The sequence below is a fragment of the Phoenix dactylifera genome, chromosome 14 (genome assembly GCF_051530095.1).
Source record: "Phoenix dactylifera cultivar Ajwa chromosome 14, Ajwa_hap1_PhDact_Kaust_v1.1, whole genome shotgun sequence".
Taxonomy (NCBI): Eukaryota; Viridiplantae; Streptophyta; class Magnoliopsida; order Arecales; family Arecaceae; genus Phoenix; species Phoenix dactylifera.
This window is the reverse complement of record NC_143203.1, coordinates 27,090,779-27,111,013: the sequence shown is the minus strand read 5'-3', so window position 1 is coordinate 27,111,013 and position 20,235 is coordinate 27,090,779. Positions and strand designations below refer to the sequence as shown.

Here is a 20,235-nt window from a genome sequence, read left to right as displayed (position 1 = left end):
TACAACGTGTTATTAGCTGATTGGTTGAAATATGGACCCCGGTAGGACTGTGCGAGCAGGAACGAGCCACGTCATCGAAGAACGGTGGCCGGTGTCCAGGTCGGGCAAGGGATTCGCTTTTTCCAGCATTCTCCCGCCCACCCATCCCTGGTTACCACGAAAAGACGTAACGGAGGAATTTATGCGTGTGTGCGTGTTGTTTTTTTTGTTTTTGTTTCTGGAAATATCTATTGGATCTTGATGGGAAAGGGATGAGGCTGGCTCTTCCTCGTGTTCCCCAGGATGACGTCAGCACATTCCCAAGTCTTGTCCGAGTTACCGAGTCGTCCCCCACCCTACCCGCAACCCTTCCTCTTTTCCCTTGGCGTGCCCTTCCTTTGCGCTGCTGTCAGGGGCCCTCTCTCCCTTCCCTTCCCTCCTTCTTACCCGCTCCCATTCTCCCCTTTCCCTTTCCTCTCTTCGCCTTTCTACTATTCCCTCTCATCATCATCTCTCTAAGCTTCCCATCTCTCGTTACTTTTCGCCCTTTGCTCCTCCTTCTTGGCCTCTGGATTTGAAGGAAGACGGCGCCGGAAATTTTTGCAGCCGTAAGAGATCTCTCTCTCTCTCTCTCTCTCTCTCTCTCTCGCCGTTTTACTTGTGGTTATCTATCATTTATTTTAAAGACAACATCAAATCAATCAAATCCTTGGGAAAAGAATGTGGTAAGTTTTCTCCCCCCGCCCCTCCTTTCTTTTTTGTTGGGTTAGGAAGGGGCTAATCCCTAAGTTCTACTCTGTCCCCTCGCGGTCTGTCTCCAACTAGAATCGAACCTCTGCCCTCTTATGCAAATGGTTCGGGGTGATACCGCGGGAGCGAGCGTGCGGTGGTTGAATGTAGGAAGTTTACCTGGTGCTCTGTTTTCTCTCTTTGTTCTGCTTTGTACTTTAATGTAATTTAACTGCACCAGTTCGTGTCTTTTCGAGAATTTGGAAATGATCAAGCTCACGAGGATGGAGAAGCATGGAGTCTTGGGCTAAACTGGTTCATGTCTTCGCCATGTATGTATGTGGAGTACTTTTTTTGCATAGTTCTGAACCACTTTTCTAGCTTTCTAAGGTTGCTTTCACCGCGAGAAATTTAGCTTGTAATATAACAATATTTCCTGTCAACTAAAACTTGCTCCCGTATCTCTCTTGGATCCACCACGGATCCATGTCGTGTTGCTTATTCCTTTATTCCGGCAATTTAATAAAAAAAATGATTGTCGGATTGGACCGAGTGGACCCGCGGATCCTGATTTATTTTAAGTCTTCATGGGATACGGATCTTGTGTTGTTGTTGTTAAGTTAGCTTAATCTGATGTTGATGCTCATATAAAAATCTTGCAAATCTCTGTTCTTGATGACAGATCCACCAGCTAATATTAAGATGGGAAGGAGAAAAGTTTAGTACCACAGCAAGTTGTGTGACTGTTTTGTGATACATGCTTGCTTTTTCCCACAAATAGCGCTCTCTCTCTCTCTCTCTGTCTACTGAACTATTATTACATGTTTATACATAATAATATATATAACCATTGGTGATGTTGGGCCGTTTCCGTAGATAAGCATTTCTTTGGACGCATGCTGCGTTCCTGCTAAGCAAAATATGTGTTAATCCCTGTTTCCATTTTGCTAAATAATCATATAACCATGTTGCACGTCGGAGAGAGCCATTTCTGAATACTTGTCCGCATCCATCTCTTCATCTTCGCTGTATTGCCATGTTTCGTACAGACAGGAAGCCATCACAATCCCTTGCTTAACGATTTGGTTCTCTATAAAACTATTCAACACTGTGCGGAAGTGTTGATATACATGTTTCATTATTCAGCAGTTGTTGTTACTGTTTCCATGACGCTCGCTACCTGGTGTAATCGACTGATCATGTGACTGTGGGTGGTCTGAAATCAAGTCCTCGAAGCCCTTCGGATCTTCAAATTTTTCCAATGGATGTGGTCTCTAATAGACAGATATTGAAAGCAACAACTGCTTCCCAACAATCGAAAATTCCTCATCTATTTAGCCTAATCTCTCTCTCTCTCTCTCTCTCTCTCTCTCTCTCTCTCTCTATCTATATATATATATATATATATTGCTAGTATTTCATGGTTGTAAATATCTGGATGATTTGTCTCTATCAACCCGTTTTGTTTCTGAAGCATTAGGATTCTTGCAGCAGCTGTTATCAGGTGAATATACTCTGGCTATGAGGAATTTGAGGGGATGGGTGGTGGCCACCGCAAATGAAGGAGAGGCAGCGCTGGAGAGCTGAAGAGGATGCAGTTCTGTGCGCATACGTGAAGCAGTATGGAGCCCGGGAGTGGAACCTTGTGTCGCAGCGAATGAATGTGCCTCTCAACAGGGATGCGAAATCCTGCTTGGAGAGGTGGAAGAACTACCTTAAGCCTGGGATCAAGAAGGGCTCTCTAACCGAGGAGGAGCAGCGCCTTGTGATCAAGCTCCAGGCCAAGCACGGTAACAAGTGGAAGAGGATTGCTGCCGAGGTCCCGGGCCGCACCGCCAAGAGGCTTGGCAAGTGGTGGGAAGTCTTCAAGGAGAAGCAGCAGAGGGAGCAGAGAGAGAGCAGCAAGCCTGCTGTGGGCGCGTTCGAGCAGGGAAACTACGATCGGATCCTCGAGAACTTTGCAGAGAAGCTGGTTAAAGAGCGCCGGATCACCCCGTTGCTCATGGCCGCACCATTGCTTCCTCCATGGCTTTCCAACTCCAACAGCTCCCACAGACCGTCCTCGCCTTCTGTCGCTCTCACTCTCTCGCCTTCCGCCGCGCCTCCTGCTTCGATGCCCTGGCTTCAAACAGATCGAGGAGCAGATAACAGCAAGGGCTTGGCCGGTTCGCAGCAGAACATCGTACCAGGAGTTCCTTCGGTCGGGGGTCAGGTGGTCTCCGAGCTGTTAGAGTGCTGCAGGGAGCTGGAAGAAGGGCATCGAGCTTGGGCGGTGCACAAGAAGGAAGCGGCATGGAGGCTGAAGAGGGTCGAGCTGCAGCTGGAGTCGGAGAAGGCTTGCAAGAGGAGGGAGAAGATGGAGGAGATTGAGGCCAAGGTGAGGGCGCTTCGGGAGGAGCAGCAGCTGGCGCTGGAGAGGATTGAAGCAGAGTACAAGGAGCAGCTTCTAGGATTGAGGAGGGATGCTGAAGCCAAGGAACAGAAACTAGCGGAGCAGTGGGCTGCGAAGCACGTGCGGCTGACCAAGTTTCTTGACCAGATGGGCTGTCGTCAATGGTCGGGGACCGAGATCAATGGTCGGTGAGGTGAAATCATGGTAGGAGGAAGGCATTTGGGGTCTCTCCAAGTCTTCCTTGTGTGATCGTTCTCTTCTCTTTATAGAACTGAGCACTAGTTGATGAATTAATGTATTGTTGTGGTCTAGACCAATCAGTATGATATTGTTCTTAGTTTTGTCAATGGAACAAAGAAAAAACAGCCATGCTTTGTCTTGCCCTTATATCTCAAACTATTTTGAAGTACAGTAAGGTTATCTTTCAATGGTTCAATCTTGTTCCATTCAATTATCCTTTTATTGTATGTGATCTCTGAGGTTGGGCTGCTAGCGGCGCCTAGCAAGCTGGTTTCCTTGAAGAACTTTGACAGAAGTTGGAAGACAGAATCCACCTCCATATAGATGAGAGATCTGGCTGTAGAGGTTGCATGGTATTGTGATTGGGAGACAGTTATGAGGAAAGAGCTCGAAAAACAAAGCTCCTACTCCATGGAAATGGTCTGTCTCTGATAAATGCACGGAATGTACATCCTGTTCCTTTGATCTGTTTATATTGCTGTAATGGTCCTGGCTCCCTGCTGAAAAAGCTTTCCACCACTTACAGTTATGTAAAAAGAACAACAAGAGGAACGAGAATGGATCTCTTCCATCGTGCATTTGCTGCAGCTGTTCAAAATGGATCTGTTATCGGTTATATATGATATTATGATTACCTTGGCTTCATTTGTTGCAATTAATACAATGAAACATTTAGAAAGGACAAAAAAAAACAATGGCATAATAATCCTCTTCCTATTATTATGTTTTTGGTTTTATGGCAGTTGGGGAATTGTTGAAGGATTAAGTAAAAACTATGATATTAGATCTTATTTTTGTCAACTTGCTCGCTCGATGAAGATTAGGATGATCTTTTGAGCAGACAAGAAAGGGTTTGACAAATTTGGCTCTGAATGATAAACTGTTGCATGTCATGGGGTTTTATGCTGTTTAATCATGTATGGAGGTATATAAGTAAGTGTTATAGGAGGCAGTCTCCTCAGAGGGAGCAATCTGTTGCTCGGATGTAGATTTCCCATCAAAGCGATCAAAATCTTGTGGAGTTTCTGATATTTTGGAGTTTCCTGTTTTCTTCTGAGTTTATAGTTTTTCCCCAAAATTTGTTGATACATATTAATTTCTACTCGGATTCCTACCTTCTATGAATCAATCACAACAAGCAGAAAAGAAAAGCCAGTCATGATTAACCAAATTATGCAAGATGAAATAAGACTTCTATCTCTAGACGATGGCTTTATGCAAGATGAAATGAAGAACGCAAGGAAAAAAAAAAAGGAGAGAGGAAGAGGAGAGAGATGTAGTGCCCAATACCCTTGTTGATACTCTATTCTTGATTGCAAGAGATTAAGCAAGAATGAGAGGTAGGATTTTGGAGACTGGATGGAAGTAGAAGAAAGCATGGTTTGAGGATGAAGGATGGTATTTCAAGTGGAAATTATGATAGAATCTCTCCTATACTTGATGGTTTGTCACTATTTTCTATCTTGGATTTTGGAAAGAATAGGGGATATTTATAGAGATGACTTTTTTAAATGTCAGGATTTAATCAGGGATATAAATCTAAGGGTTGTTATGAAATGCTAGATAGCTAAATTCTATTAGTCAAAGTATTGGTAAAAGATGGATGATATGGCTAGGTTGAAGGGTTAGATGTAGAAAAGTTGTGTTTCTTGTATATTTTTAGAATTCAATAGTTAGACTTATGCATGGAATATTTTCTGAACCATGTAAATCATATTTATTCTCAAAAAACCATGTAAATCCTATTGAATTATTCCCTTGTGAAAAGTAAGGAGGCTCTTTATTCTCATCAAAGTCGTCCAATTTTTTAAGTGATTACCTTCCAATTGCCTGAATTAAGCATTCATAGGTTGTTTGGATCCCTAAAAATAGCCTAGGTAATTAAAATTTAAAAATATAGACTACAGGTATACGCATTTTGATCACTCAGGCTTTATTTTCCTATATGACATCATAAATGGATCAAGATGTTTTGATTGGAAAATTGAATTACGAAAAGATGTTTGCTCTTCCTTCCGATCTAAACAGTTAAACCTTGAAGCTTTGCTGCATGTTGAGCCTCGAGGCATATTTCCTTCTTTCCATGGAAACCTTGGTTTCAAAATTTCATTTTCTTTTTCTCCTTCACATTTTATTTCTTTTTTTTTTTTTTTACTGCAAAAAGTTGTCATTCCTAGCATGCTCCTACTCTTATGCCTCTTTGATTTGCTTGTATTTATAATTTTATGTTGATAACTTTTGTTATTTTAGTATTTTTTACCTTTCAGAATATCTGAAAGCTAAAGGAATCTAGACATTTTTATTTTGATACAACAGTGCCCCCCATTATAATGATACAATTCTTAAAACAAGCTGAGCTTATTACTATTACAGTCGGTGCAGAAATTAGAAGTGCCTACAGAATTTTTCTTTGCATCTCATTTTGCCGATCATTAACAACAATGGTAATAGTGAAATATAGAGCTGATTCTTGGCATTTCAAGTTGAGGTACATAATTCTTCTAGCTGAAGCTCTTATTCAACTACAGGTTTCTAAAGCAACTTATCCTTTGAGAATGTTTATCTACAAGTGATGCCTTTTCTAACATCCAAACCATCTTGACTTTATCTGGATACCGGTTCTGTACTAAAAAATTACATGCAACATGAGAGCTATCATCCATACAGTCAACATGGAACGTGCAAGCTTTCTTGGTTTTCTCACTCCTCGGTGTATGATGCAGAGACTGGTTTTGTCCAAAGTGTCCTTGGGCAACAGGAGTTCTCAAAATTTCTAGTTTGGAGCTATGTTTGCGGTGATGAAGACATCTCAAGTCTTCAGTCCTTCTGGATCAATGCAGAACTAGAAACCTACATCAACAGACAACAGAATATAATCAACAGTCAATTCATAACCACAATATGGTCATAGAACAGAAGCAAATAGGACTCCAAACTTCAAATCCAGAGTTGCCGGAGAGCTAGTAGCTCTCCTTTCAGCTGATATGGAGGAAGAAAGTGATAATCAGGAGGGAACTAAAAGGACGTTGAGCCTGCAATAGGAAAATTTTGAGATACACAAATCAACATTTGAATAGATTGTGGTATCCTGCTAATCATGTGGTTGGATGTTTTAAAACCCAACTCAGCAAACATTAAAGCCATTAACAAGTAAATGCCTGCCATGTGTTAAACTGTTATTTAAAAAGCCATATCAATGAAGAGATGCGTCTGTCCCCATTCACCACCCTGATACATGATTACATGCATGTAATATATGCAAAAAGAATCTTATAAGCTTTCAAATATTCAAGTTAAACTTTGCAGATTTCAAGCAGCCTTTGGTCAACAATGAAACACAATTAAGTGGTATCTGTCTCACCCATCACTTACACCACTATAACAAACACATATCTGATGAGTTAATTATCATACAGAAACATAGTTGTAAAAAACACATGCAATTTATGTAATACAAGAGAATTTATTATAAAGTTATAAGCTTCTTAGATATCTCAAGCAAGGTTTGCAGTCTTAGTTGCATTTGTATCTGTATCCAACTGGTATACCCCATACCGAGTGTCCGTAGGGTGCATAGCTCAGTATTGATACTTAGTACAGGGCATACCCAATCTTGGTACCCCACCAATACAATATGGTATGCTATTGGGTGGTACGGTCCAATACAACAAACTATGATGTCAACTTAAAATTGGCTAAGTACATAATTATTATTACAGCTAAAAGCTTTGTGCCAGTTATCAAGGTTAGCAAATTGGCAGATTATGAATATATACATTTAGGGCCTATTTGGATGATTGAGATGATTGGGCTGAAAATTCTATAGGATTTGCGGGTTGGGCTAGTACAACCAGCAAGATCATAGGATTACAGGCTATGTTGGGCCCATATTCGTAAATCCCCAGGAATAGCTTTGGAGACATGGGATTCAGGCCAACCCATGTCTCCAAAGCTATTCCTGGGGATTTACAAATATGCCCCTAGCCCAGCCTATAATCCTATGATCTTGCTGGTTGTACTAGCCCAACCTGTAAATCATATAGAATTTTCAGCTCAATTATCCAAACAGGCACTTAGTTTTTTTTGTACACCGGATGCACCAAATTCTTTCCTAAAAGCTGAACTCAAATAGATTCAACATGCATGCATCCATGCAGGCCTCCGTAGTTGCATACATACACAAACATACGTACGTATATAACAATATTCCTTAAATGTTTATCAATAACAACTTCCATGGAATGATTTAATAAGGTATTAGTATCGAGACTAACCTAATATGGATTCAAATAATTAAAGTGAAATTAGAATATAGTCTATGCCTATGAAATTATGAAATGACTACAACACAAGTTACCAAGCTTGTAAAGCTGAATTAAGAATTTGGGCATCGAAAGGGACTGATTTGCTCACAAATGAGATGGGATTTTTTTTTAAAAAAAAAAATATTAAAAGGGAAAATAACTGTATAATGCATTTTAGGATGTCCACAGATAACAGAGTATACCAACTAATATGCATTCATTAATTTAATCAAAGTTCATACTTACGTTTGTGCTTAGGTCATGCCAAACTTGGTTGTATGAGGGTTGAGTCATTGGCCAAGATTTCCAATCCGACTGGACATTCACTCAGTTTCCTCCCCTGCATGCTTGGAAGGTTGCAGTTGCAATCGGCACTATGAGAACTGCTATTGATAGCCAAGCTCAGAGATTTCGCATTACCATCAATATTGTCCTCCCTTGATGTAAAATCAAGCTTCTTCTCCACAGATTTGATAATTGACGTTCTTTTGGACCTCAACCGATATGGAGGAGAAACATTGAAGGTCTTACCATTATATGGCACAATTCTACCATCATCACATGGACTTGTACACAACAAATTCGAAAACTTGGAGGGCTGTTGGTCAATTCCAGATTTTCCTTCTATAGGAGTACAAGAGCTGTCCTGGATTCTTATCTGATCTGTTTGCACAGTTCTATCAGGTGGAAGATGTGTATTTGCTTCCCTTTTTCTTCTTCGTAAAATAGAGGGAGTATTAGGGAAGCTCCTAGCTGCATTCTTTAATATGGATTCAGCACTATGCTGGCTTGAACTCTTTCCACTCACAAAGGGTGGGGTGAAATAGTCAGGAGGGGATGTAACCATCCCTAAGCTGTATGACTGCTGATTAACATCATGTGTGTTTAAAAGAGTAGAATCTACAGAAACATCAAGATCTTCTAACTGAGGTGGCTCATAACAGAGAGAACCAAATGTAGAGGAAAGTTCAGAGGGCAGAGTTATCCCAGGTATCTTGTTATCTTTATCACTTTCGCCAGTGTTGCTATCATTCCAGAACCTTTCTCCTGGATCAGATCCATTGGAGATATTATCCACTTGCATGGCCTGTGCTTGGCATGCAACAGCAGAACTATTAAGTTCTCTTATTGGCACACCTGTAAAAGTTTCTGAAGAAGAAATTTGTATGGTTGAGGGCCCCAACCACTCCCCATGCTCTTCCAACTTACATGATTCAGAAGGCAGGAGAGAATGTGTGGAACCAGCAATTTCTGATAAAGCTTTGGTACTTGTATCTGACCCTTTATTCAAATGTCCACTAGTTGGGTTCCCTATATCTTTCGAACCACTATGCTCACCAGGTTTTGGAACTGGTGGAAGTTTACCAGTTGCCAAGTAGAAATCTAACTTTTTCTTTAATGAACTATTCCAGTGGTTCTTTATTGAGTTATCAGTCCTACACACACAAAGAAAAAGAAAAGGAAAAAAGCATAGATCAGATAAACACCAATGGATAAGTGCTAGCCATAAACATCCAGGTGATGCACAAAATAATAACATTATTGTGAACAACTGAGACAGCCTCAAACCATCCAGCAAAGATGAGCAGTTAACTTTCTATAAAATTGTGATCACATTCTATAGGATTATACAACTTCAAATTTAAGAAGCAGAAGGAAACAGGGAAAGAGAAGCCAGAATGACATGGACAGAGTACCCCGGCAATAATAAAATTCAAACAAATGGTTACCAAAGAAAAATATGGTATGAACAAGTCTTGCATCAAACTGGTGGAACATAAACAGCAATCCTAAGCATCTGGCGAAAATTTGATACTCCAATGAAAAAACATAACTATTTAAACTTCAAATATCAAACAAAGAGAATCCTTGAGAACAAACAAATCTCTATCACATTTCAACATGAAGAAATTCGTTCTTTTCATTCCTCTTAATGGTAGTATAATACTACAATGAATTCTCTGATAGTTATACCGAGCAGTTAATAAAATACATGCTACAGTGAAAAAGTCGATCTAGCTCCCATTTCAGTTACACATATATCAATAAATGCAAACAAGGTTTATTGCAAATAATAGATCAAGCATAAAAGAACTTGAGAGCTCCGCAAATCTAAGGGAAGTTTGGTGACCACAAACCAAATTGAAACAAAGGAACTGACAATGTTTATCCACGTGGAGAGGTATTATATCCACTCAAAATTTAAAAAAAAATAAATAATAAAAGTTGCATATGCTAATTTCCACATCAACCCAAATGAAAGACAAATCCACCTACTTCACTCAATTGATATGTTAATTTTTTGTAAAATTCCCTTGTAGGTTTAGTTGAAAAGATTTTTAGTATAATATTCGAGTCATGACTAAGAGTTAAAGAAGCAAACTAAACAGCACATGAAGACTCTGTTACTTTAAGGGAAAAAATTATCCGGATAGAAAAATCATCCAAAGGATAATATTCCAAGAGAATCAATACCTTCCAGATAAAAGTTTTGCAATTTCTGCCCATTTATTTCCATGTATGCGGTGAGCATTCATAAGAGTGAGCTCCTCCTCTACTGTCCAAGCATCTTTTTTTATCAAAGGATTCAGATGATTATGCCACCTAATAAAATGTTAAAGACCCAATGAATTAGCAAACTGAACATGATAAAGACAGATAATCTTATGATGCCAATTGGAGCAATTTACAACTGTAAGGAACTTAATTTTTTATATCAATTATTTTAAGGACCTAAAGATCTGGGCTCTCATTTCCAAAAGAAAATGGGCAATTAAAAGTCAATGTTTCCCTCATTTTGAAAATAAAGAGAAGATACTTGCAGAGTAATGCAAACAAATTTCTAGAACTCGTTACCAGGAGGTGATAAGCCCTTAAAGTATGCTCCTTAACAGTTCAGACATCAAATAATAATGATGAAAACAAAGGAAAAAGGTGGAGCCTACTCTTCAAAAGATGCAAATTTTATCTAAGTGAACTCATAACTTATCATGAGTTAGTCACCTTGCCTGAAATCAAATACAAGGGCATTATAGCAAACCAAGTCTACCAGTGTTCCTATAAGGTCTCACACTTAAAATAAGGATACAGCCCACAAGCATCTCTTACCACAACACTGCCTTGTGGACATCCCAAATTCACACTATAATATGTAATCTTGTAGATAGTTGATCTATAAGCTTCTAGTCTTAGACCATTCTGTAAGGCCTTAAGCTACCCATTTGAGGAATTCCTTATTCTTCTCTATTATTGACAATATAATAATATGTGCAAAAATTTCTAGTTAACATTGATTACCATCTAAAATCACAGCCAAAAATCAGCACAAGAATAAACATATCTTGCAGTTTCATTTACCTCATGGAGGAAACACAAAATCTTAAAAAAAAATTATAGTGGCAAATGGAAAAACATATTAAACAAGGAGTTAGATAAAAACAAAAAGTTTGACATAAACAATACATGATCATTTAATTAGGTTCCCTTTGTAGGCCCTCCCTCCTGATTATTTTGATAAGGAGATGGATAGTATTGAAATCTTCTTCTCAAAAATAAATATAAGAACCTCCTATTGGTCAAAGTGTTGGAACCCGCCAGCAATTTGCAACTATTTGTCCAGTGATTGTAATACCCAGTAAACTGTAACATTTATGGGATTCATTCCACTATCTTTCCTAAAGCCTGGTTATAGTTACTCTGCACATTGCATGATAGAGCTTGCTAGCAGGGAACAGTAAATGGACTGTCTCAAGGAAACATTTACAGAGCTAATATTAAGAGTGGTTTGTTAATTATTACTAAAACTGCATATTCAGAAAGTACCTCTCCCGACATTGTTTTCCAATGCGGCCAGGCAGAGATTTTGCTATAACAGACCATTTTGTTGGCCCATACTTCTGTACAAGATTAATAATTTTTTCATCTTCCTGCAAAGCAAAGGAGCAATGGGAAAGAAAAAAATGATTTATTTTGCAGTATTGATTTGCTAAAACTGTGACTGAACTGGGTAGTCGGTCACCATCAAACCTCCAGAGTCCATGGACCTTTGATTAGTTCAGGATTGAGAACCTTTTGCCACCGATGCAGACATTGAACTTCTGTTCTATCAGGAAAAAACTCAGCTGCACAGGCACATACAAACAATAAGAAAATCAAACCAAATTCTCAAAAAAATTTCATTCGAAAAAAGTTAAAATATCAAGAAGTTGGTTTCAAATACTAAAAAAATATTATATCTTTACAGTCAGATAAAGCTCCTCAGATTTTTAATGACTAATCATGCACTTTATTCAAATATTTTTAGCTAATAACCAGATAGGCAAGAGCATCCGAGAAAAGAAGGTAAATTCTTAGGTTTGCAAAAATAGAAAAGAAACTACAGTTCTATTGGAGAGAGTGGATGAAGAGCCTGCTTTAAGTCAGAAAATAGCACGCCCTCAGATGACCAGTTGCCCAGATCATTTTGTGATGCCAAAGATGATGATGATAGTTCGAGCAACGATGTATCTAGTGGCCACGGAGGTAGTGGTGGACATGGCATAGCTACATATAACTCACAATCCTAGGATCTTTGATACACCAATGAGTTCTAGTTCAATCATGCCACACAGAATAGAGACCACGTTGCACGACCTAGTAGAGTCCATGAAAATACAATTGCATAGAAAAGACGGCTCCTCAAGGTCATTCGAGACAACATTGCTGCTGCAAATGTCCTTGCGTGTGGATTAGGATTTCTGGATGTATCTGGATCCAAGTCATACACCAAATCGTATTCCACAGTCAATGTATGATCCGCATAGATATCCTTTATCCAAGGTATCATAGCAAGTGGCCACTACCCTCCACAGCCTCCAGCAACTTATTAGCTGGATTTCAATGCCGCAACCTTTGATGGCCAATCCAATATCAGACAGAGAACCAATATCATGGTGGCTATCTAGCAGGCACAGGTTATAAGATGCAAAGATACAGGACAGCTTATTTGGAAAGTTGGAGTTAACCTAGACTTAGGACTATGACCGTGATCCCAATATCTACAAGGGACAGGCGCTCCACAAAATTTTAGATGTTTGTACATATTTTGTACTTTAAATCTATTTGATATATTAATTATACTTCATGCCCATTTGGTGACAAAAAAGACATCACAACAATGTCAAGATCCTAAATTAAACAACCACAATAATTAAAATAGTAATTGAAAACAAAAAATAAAAAATAATAAAAAAAAGAATATGGCATATCAATTAGATGACCAGTAAGCTATACCATGCTGTGTGTCGGTACGATACAAAAATTGTAATCCCCCAGGACCTCACCCAAAAAGGCTAGCTGAAATATATTTTTAAGATTTCTTAGTCCTATATAAGTATACAGCTTTATAATCTGTATTTTTATATAGACCTTTCTCTATTTTTACATAGACCTTCCTATATAAATCCTTTCTCTTCTTCAGTTTAAGTTAAAATGCAAAAGTCCCGTCCCGTTTTCTGCTTCCTTTAAAATAAAAGGCATAACCAAAATCACCTCTGTCAAATTATATATAATTGCACAAACTTACTAAGACAACATACTAGGACAAATAAATGTAATATTGGTGTTTAGATTGGTTTCTATGAGGTCATAAACAAAAAGTATGAACGAGAGAACAGATAGGTGGAAACCTATTTTCTTCCAACATCTTCCCTTGTAAGCTTCAACTGCTTTCCTTAATGTCTCGTCCTGTGGCATGTTAGAGGTTAGCACAATTGATAATATGTAATCATGAGAATTATAGAAAAATATTTCAATCAAACATCCAAGTAGTTAAAATTCATAGGTACCATGGCCAAAACAATCTTCAAATCCAGGAAGTCTAATCCATGGGACATAAATTGAGACAGAAGATGGCCAGACAAAAGTAATGCACTCAATTTTAAGATATAGATATCTAACATGAAACCACAATTATTCTACTAATTCAAAAGACACGATACACAGAGAGGCAACTTTTAGGTTCACATGTATCTACATATTTTTAAAAATAATGTTTGTAATAAGTAATCTTCCTTATTGCATATTAGGTGTCAACTATTCCATGGGTGAAGTACTTGGGCCGTGGTATCCAATGACCTAGACTCGAATCCTAGCTACACCTGGGCCGCTGGGTGATGGGTAGCCCCCTCAGTTTTCTATTTTTTTTTTGAAAAAATTCCTTATCACGTAATAAAGATTATTTGAAAGAAAACTCCATAATCTGATGGTCATGAAGCGTAAATGTGGAACTAAGAAGAAAAAGATATAAAAACTCAATCAAACCTTCTCCAAAGTCAGCATCAATATCTTGGACAGCTTATAATTGTTGTGTGATATATAGATATAAAAGAAAGAAAGAACTGCAATAAAAGTTCTCACCTCTTGGGGTGTCCAACCACCCTTAGCTCGCCTTATTGGGCCACTAGTCCTCCTAGAGTTAAAAGTAGATAAATAGCAACAAAAGAAAAATTAGTAACAAAATCCATATTGCTACTGGAAATTTAATTCTAGTGTCAAATAGCAGAAAATGATTATGAATCAATGATCATTAGAACAAAGATAAAAATAATCATCAGAAGCAGGCAAACACATCCAAAAACGAGTCTAGCTGATCACTTAAAGTTCAAAAGATGCATGAAAGTAGTACTTTTACTACAAGGAAAAAAATATGCATCAATCAATTGGTAATAAAACTATCTACTTATTCACTGTTCTATCTATGACATCCCTCATAAAAAGATGATAACCTATAATATTACCTTTATTTTGCATTCCACCCTTAGAAAAAATCATGTTTTATTTCATACCCGAAGTTTTTTCACTTGAAAGCTTCTTTGACAAAGGCTAGGAGTGATTGCGCAGCTCAATTGAGAGAGTAAAGGACTCCTCTGCCAGGAGACAGAATAACTTCATGCAATGAGCTCAACCTCCAGTAACCACAATGCTCATGTCGCAGCTACAATTATGAGCCATGGTTCTAATACAAAAAAGACTGGAAATCAGTTTTTCTAATTGCATTTAATGGCTAGAGAAATAACCATCCCCTTGATGTTGGCTTCACATGCAACTAAAAGTTAATGTAGGTTTTAAGCATTAATCATAGATGAAACATTTCATAAATATTCCACTTGTCAAACTTTTGGATGCATTTTATGCATATTTATGATATCAGAGGACATTTGCACAAAATTAACTGGAAATTGTGGTCTAGTGATTTTCATAGTGAATACAAAGTCTTTTCATACCCTCTCCCTCTATCTAATACAACCCAATCCTATATAATATGTTTATATAGATGCAATACATTAACTTTGATGGATTCAGGTGAAATCTCACTGATTTGTAACAATCGATTAAAACAAATCAGATAAACATCTGGCAAAATCGTGAACTAGCAGATTGAATCAAAGGCAAGCGAAATTAGAGCAAAATTAAAGGGTTGAAAACTTGAAATTGAACATGTACTATGGCAAAATGAGAGAAAAAAGGGCAATTCACTAATTTGAGAGGGGGATGTCATAAAACAACCGAGTGATATGTGTCAACATCCTGATTGTGAAAGACCATCTTCTAACAATCTAATATAAGGAAACGTGCGCTGTCACCAGCTAGTTTCAGCACATAAGTTAATTCTTGAATACAGTCTGTTTATGTATTCCTCTAGTTAGTAGGAGCTCTAGTTTGGGCAGAATTAGTGTTAAAAGTCCTGTCAAATTTGCAGGTTTAGCTAAGAAAGTCCCAAGGATTAAGCAGTCTAGGTGTCAATATAAGGAGCTCCACAAGAATCCAAGTTTCAACCATGTTGAGAGACTTTGTAGACTACATGGTGTAAAAAAATCATCTTCCATCCATTTCATTCTCCATGTAGCAGTCCATTTTCAGGTAGAAGTTTTAATATTCTCCTCCACTTTTAGATATGTGTGTGACTGGAATAGGATTTTCATTTAAGGAATTTAAGTATATAGATCAACCGTCTATAGGCTTTGGAATCTAATTCCTGAGTAAAATTTATGCCACAGAGTCCCGCTTAATGTAATAATTAGGTTAGGGAAGTTAAGTCATTAGAATTAAGATATTAAATAGTTTGAGCGGCATCTATATAAGGTTCCATTGGAATTTGGAATTTGAGTTCTGTAATTTTATAAAAAGTTTCAGTTATTCTTTTCTGGGGGAAGTCTTAGTTTGAGAAATGGGTTATGAGTAGAATTTAATCCATAAAAAGAGATCTTCTTTCTTTTTGTGATGAGTTTCATGCAAAGTTTTACTCAAATTGCTACTTCTTAGCATTCATGTAAATAAGGTAACCATAACTAGTCTTGCAATAATATCTTGAAGGCATTGTATACTTTGAAAGCAGAAGCATGCAATCTTATCTAACACAGAGGGTTGGAAAATTAAAGTAGAACACAAGTAATCCAAAAAATTACTTCATTATGTGTATCAGAAATTAAAATAAAGGCCGTTAAAGTAGGAAATTTAACTAACTGTTGAACATTTTTCTGAAGCTTGGACACATTGGACTCTGAAGAAATGGTAGCAATTTCTATCCATTAGATGATTAGAAATTCGAAAATCACTTACTTATCCTGGAACTGCTTTACAATCTAAAGGGTAGACAACAACCTAGCTAAAGAGAAATTTCAATTCAAGAACTTAATTTCCAATAAGTGGATATTTTTCTACATAAACTTGCAGCAGTATCTATTTCAAAGTAGCTTTAACCTTTGATCTTCTCAAGAACCTCCCCGTATGGTGACTTATTTGATAACTACAGGACTTTTGACTTGCAGAAATATATGAAATTCTATTAGCAATAGAACTTCTGGATATCTCAGAAAAGATTCATAATTGACTCACTAATACTTTATCCATGCAATAATGCAAATGTCTCAAATTATGTCAAGATTCTAGCATTCTTTAAATTCTGAAGGAAGCCAAGGTCAAGCATGAAGGAGCTAAATTAGATACATGATAGTTGAATCAAACTACATGGCAGCGGACTACCAAGAATAATTGCAGTTCAACATTCATATTTGGCAAAAATAGGTCATGATTGACTGCCAAAAGGTAATAACGATTTCATTAATAAATACAAACACGAGTTGTATGCAAACCTCAGAATGTAGGATGTTCGACGAGACGATCTTAAACTGAATTGTATCTAACATGAAGGCTGCTAACATGTATCATGATGATAGAGGACTTGATTGTTATGGTTCAGAATACTGCAGAGAAAACAGTTCACCATTTTTTGACTTGCTTGGATAACTATGACATGACAAAGAGGAGTCTGACGTGTTAAGCATGAGCTAGCTGTTGCATTTGGTGACATATATGAGACACTGGATTATCATTAACAAAAGTTCCATAATTGTATATACTAAAACAAAATGTGAAAAGCTTAATATGTCATAACTTGCGACCATGAGCTGGGTGTTGCAATGGTTCAAATGGGTTACCTTGTTGAAAAAGGGTGGCCCAAGTTATTGATGAATCTATGAACCATCATGTTTAATTGTAAACTAGAGACCATGAAAATTTGTGTTTAAAATAAGATCAGAAAACTACATTAAGTAAAATGGTCAAGTATGGGCACAATGCAGTGAACACATTTTAAGAATTGCTTCTAGAATTTAGTCACAAAAAAGGGAGGCATATTGAAAGTTAGGTAGGATTTCTGATAGTGGAGCACTGATAGGGAAAAATGGCAGTAGGGGTTAAAAAGAAAAATGGAAAAGAAGATATAGTGGGATAGATGAGAATTAAAGAGTGAAGAATGCGATATTTTAAGCAACTTATCTACTTCACCCACAAGACTTATGCTTACATCGGTCAATAATTAAAATTGTGCAACTTTTTTTAAGCTACTGCTAAGTTTATGATTAGATCATTGCTCTTCCTTTATTTTTCACATATAGTAGTTGCTCATCAAATAAACTAAACTTTTTTCCTCCAATAATGATAATTTCAGCCTTGTATCATCATATCAAAAAGGTGAAGACTCATGGATACTTCCACAGCTTTCACTTTTATCAAGACAGTCCCAATAGAATATGATTGGCATGTTATTTATGATCTGAAATTCTAACTGTGCCTTCAGGATTCAATGTTTTAGGAGGCTATGCTTGGTGATAGATCCACATTTATATTCAAAACAGGTGTTGTCATAGCATGAAGTGGGAAGTCTACTTTAGAGTGTGCTGTACAGAAGATGTTTCAGCAAGTGGCAAATGCACAGGTGTCTACAACATTAAATAGAATATGTGCGGCAGTAATTTTTGCTATTTCCTGTTGATAATCTTAAACCCTTTAGCTAACTGAAGACACTCGTTTTTTCTTGTGCTACGGCATGCACATCCTCTTCGATCACATGTCAGTCACAGCTCGTGGCAAGTGTGCACATTTATTGATATACACTGCACTCCTGAGTTCTGACATAAAAACTTTCTAAATCTGCAGAAACATTGGTCCAACCTGGAAGCGTAAGCAATAAAAGTAATTACAGGCAAAGTAAGAAATCAACCCTAACAATCAACAAAGAACTAGGCAGTCTTTCCTACAGACTACGGCAGCTGAGCATCCACATCACCACTTCAAATTTCCGGCTTTCTGAATCCAAACTCATAAAGAATCCAAGAAACACGAGAACATTATGAACTTAATCAAGAACACACGTATAGCACTAAATCGAAGCAAGAAAGATCAAGTCCACGGCTAAATTCACCAAACGACCATTACCTGTGTGACGGCGAAGATGTCGCCGGGCTGGAACCAGCAGGGGACATTCTAGAAAACCCATAACTTCCCTCGGAGATAGACGAACTCGACGCGGCAGCTGATTGCTTGTTCTCCACACAGCTCTGCTCTATCTTCACAGCCGCCATCACCTCCACCGATCACCTCCCCAACTCCGCATCCTAAATCAAGAAACCGCCCCAAGAACCATAGTATCACTCTCAATAGCCCATCAACACGAAAAGACAACAATATAACGGAAAGAACTGCAACGTTCGAATCCCGATTCAAGAACACCAGGAATTAGCAGCAAGAATGGGAACTGGAACAAGACCTCAGATTTCCAGGGTTTCGGACCAAGAAAAAGGAGGAATCGTAGCGGGAACGGATCAAGAGGCCGTGGCGGACCGATTTACGCTGTCGGTGGGACTTCAAGAACTGAGATCCCTCCCGAAGAGGCCGAGAGAACCACGGAGGATCGAGGAATCGAGCAGCTTCGGCTGAGGGAGCGCAGCAGGGATCGTGGAGAGCTCGCGAGGGGGGTTGGGCCGGAGAGGTTCGAAACCCTCGAATCGAAGAAAGCTCTCGCCAGGCCGAGAAGCCTTTCAAAAAAAGAAAAAGACCTCGCCCGTTGAAAGAAAGGGAGAGAAGGGGAAGGAGATTAAAGGCCTAATATTTAGAGGAAAGAAACGACTATGGAAAGCGACCGCGTCACGGCGTAGTGACGGCGCCGTCAGAGATATCGATAAAGCGAACCGGAAAATGCGTAACGGTCAGTGACGACGCCCGTTACCGTCGCCGGACTAGTTTGAACCTCAAACGGCCCTCTCCCTTTATAGCGAGGGCTAAGGGCGGCTGGGGGCCGTCGGATCGCTCCCGGGTTTACGTGGGCTATCGGATCCCGAGCCAGGGTTTTAATGGAACGTTTTCAAGGATCGGGGTTTGTCAGAGTTTCCTTTTAAGTTTTCACTAACTGGAGATAATTGAGAGGCTCTGGGGTTTTGATGGTCGCGATTTAATTGGCAGAGTTGATAGATTAAATGTGGCTCGTTAGATATACGTCCGGAAGGGGAGTCAGCAAACTAATCGAAGGAGCTTGGTGGGATTTGGACGGCCCAGATCCGTTTAGTGTCATGCCGTTAGCTGGAGGATATGGTTGGGGTCTAGGATTTGGACGGCCCAGACCTGACGTCATATCTTTATTCTTGCTGTTATATGAATATGGTTGTACTAAAATAAAAGAGATTGTGACGAAGATATGCAAAGTTATTCATTGTAATCTTTGATATCATAGTGATCCAATTTATTGGCTGGCATGAATTCATAAATTTATTAACGGTTTCAAAACTAAGCTGAATCGAGTTTGATCCAAAATAAGTAATTAAGTCATGTAAACCAATCAAGTAGTTTGATCAAATTATTCAAACAAAATTATATAGTAACTATAACGATTCAATATTTAATAGGCAACTAACATTTGTCAAACTAATTCCGTTTTAATTAAGGTTGTGTCTGGATACTTTTGATCTTCAAAATAGGCATTCATCTTTTTCCATGGTTTAAATTTTTTAAGTTTGAAAATTGAATTTTCTTTGAGAGCTCTTTGGTTGTTAAAGGAACAAAGTTCGAAAATGAAAAAAGAAAAAAAAGAAGCTAAAATAAGAGAGTAAACAGAATAGAATAAGGAGAAATTATTTTTTAAGATTCAAAATTGCAGTTAATGGAAGAACAATTGGACTTTCTATATTTTGCGTCTTCGACAATTATATTCTTAATATGGAACAATCTGTTATCTCCAATTCTCTAAACAAATGTACAGGACTTAATTTTCAATTTTTC

The 20,235-nt window shown here is 38.1% G+C and overlaps 1 protein-coding gene and 1 pseudogene across 15 annotated transcripts; one reads left to right on the top strand and one right to left on the bottom strand.

Annotated features, from left to right (window-relative positions):
* Positions 1 to 207: 207 nt before the first annotated feature.
* On the top strand, positions 208 to 3,536 carry LOC103696914 (transcription factor AS1 pseudogene; annotated as a pseudogene). 10 transcript variants are annotated; one of them, XR_015973226.1, is made up of 4 exons: positions 351 to 704; positions 805 to 875; positions 950 to 1,040; positions 2,203 to 3,536. The product of XR_015973226.1 is annotated as a transcription factor AS1 pseudogene, transcript variant X7 (transcript). The 10 variants fall into 10 exon arrangements; XR_015973222.1 differs by having other exon boundaries at positions 2,200 to 3,536; XR_015973227.1 differs by having other exon boundaries at positions 950 to 1,044; positions 2,200 to 3,536.
* Positions 3,537 to 5,785: 2,249 nt separating this feature from the next.
* LOC103696888 (transcription factor MYB3R-3-like) lies at positions 5,786 to 19,326 on the bottom strand. Of its 5 annotated transcripts, none has more exons than XR_602478.4 (10): positions 18,731 to 19,326; positions 18,400 to 18,578; positions 14,041 to 14,092; positions 13,311 to 13,368; positions 11,671 to 11,765; positions 11,467 to 11,570; positions 10,120 to 10,248; positions 7,891 to 9,080; positions 6,277 to 6,372; positions 5,786 to 6,190 (listed from the first exon to the last, which is right to left on the bottom strand). XR_602478.4 is itself a non-coding variant. In XM_008778613.4 (9 exons), the coding sequence occupies exons 2-8, from the start codon at positions 18,543 to 18,545 to the stop codon at positions 7,904 to 7,906; spliced, it is 1,761 nt and encodes a 586-aa protein (XP_008776835.1). In that variant the 5' UTR covers positions 18,546 to 18,578; positions 18,731 to 19,044; the 3' UTR covers positions 5,786 to 6,190; positions 7,891 to 7,903. The 5 variants fall into 5 exon arrangements, 3 of the variants coding, with proteins under 3 accessions (XP_008776835.1, XP_026657017.1, XP_026657019.1); XR_015973219.1 differs by having other exon boundaries at positions 11,663 to 11,765; positions 18,731 to 19,043; XM_008778613.4 differs by lacking the exon at positions 6,277 to 6,372 and having other exon boundaries at positions 18,731 to 19,044.
* Positions 19,327 to 20,235: the final 909 nt, after the last annotated feature.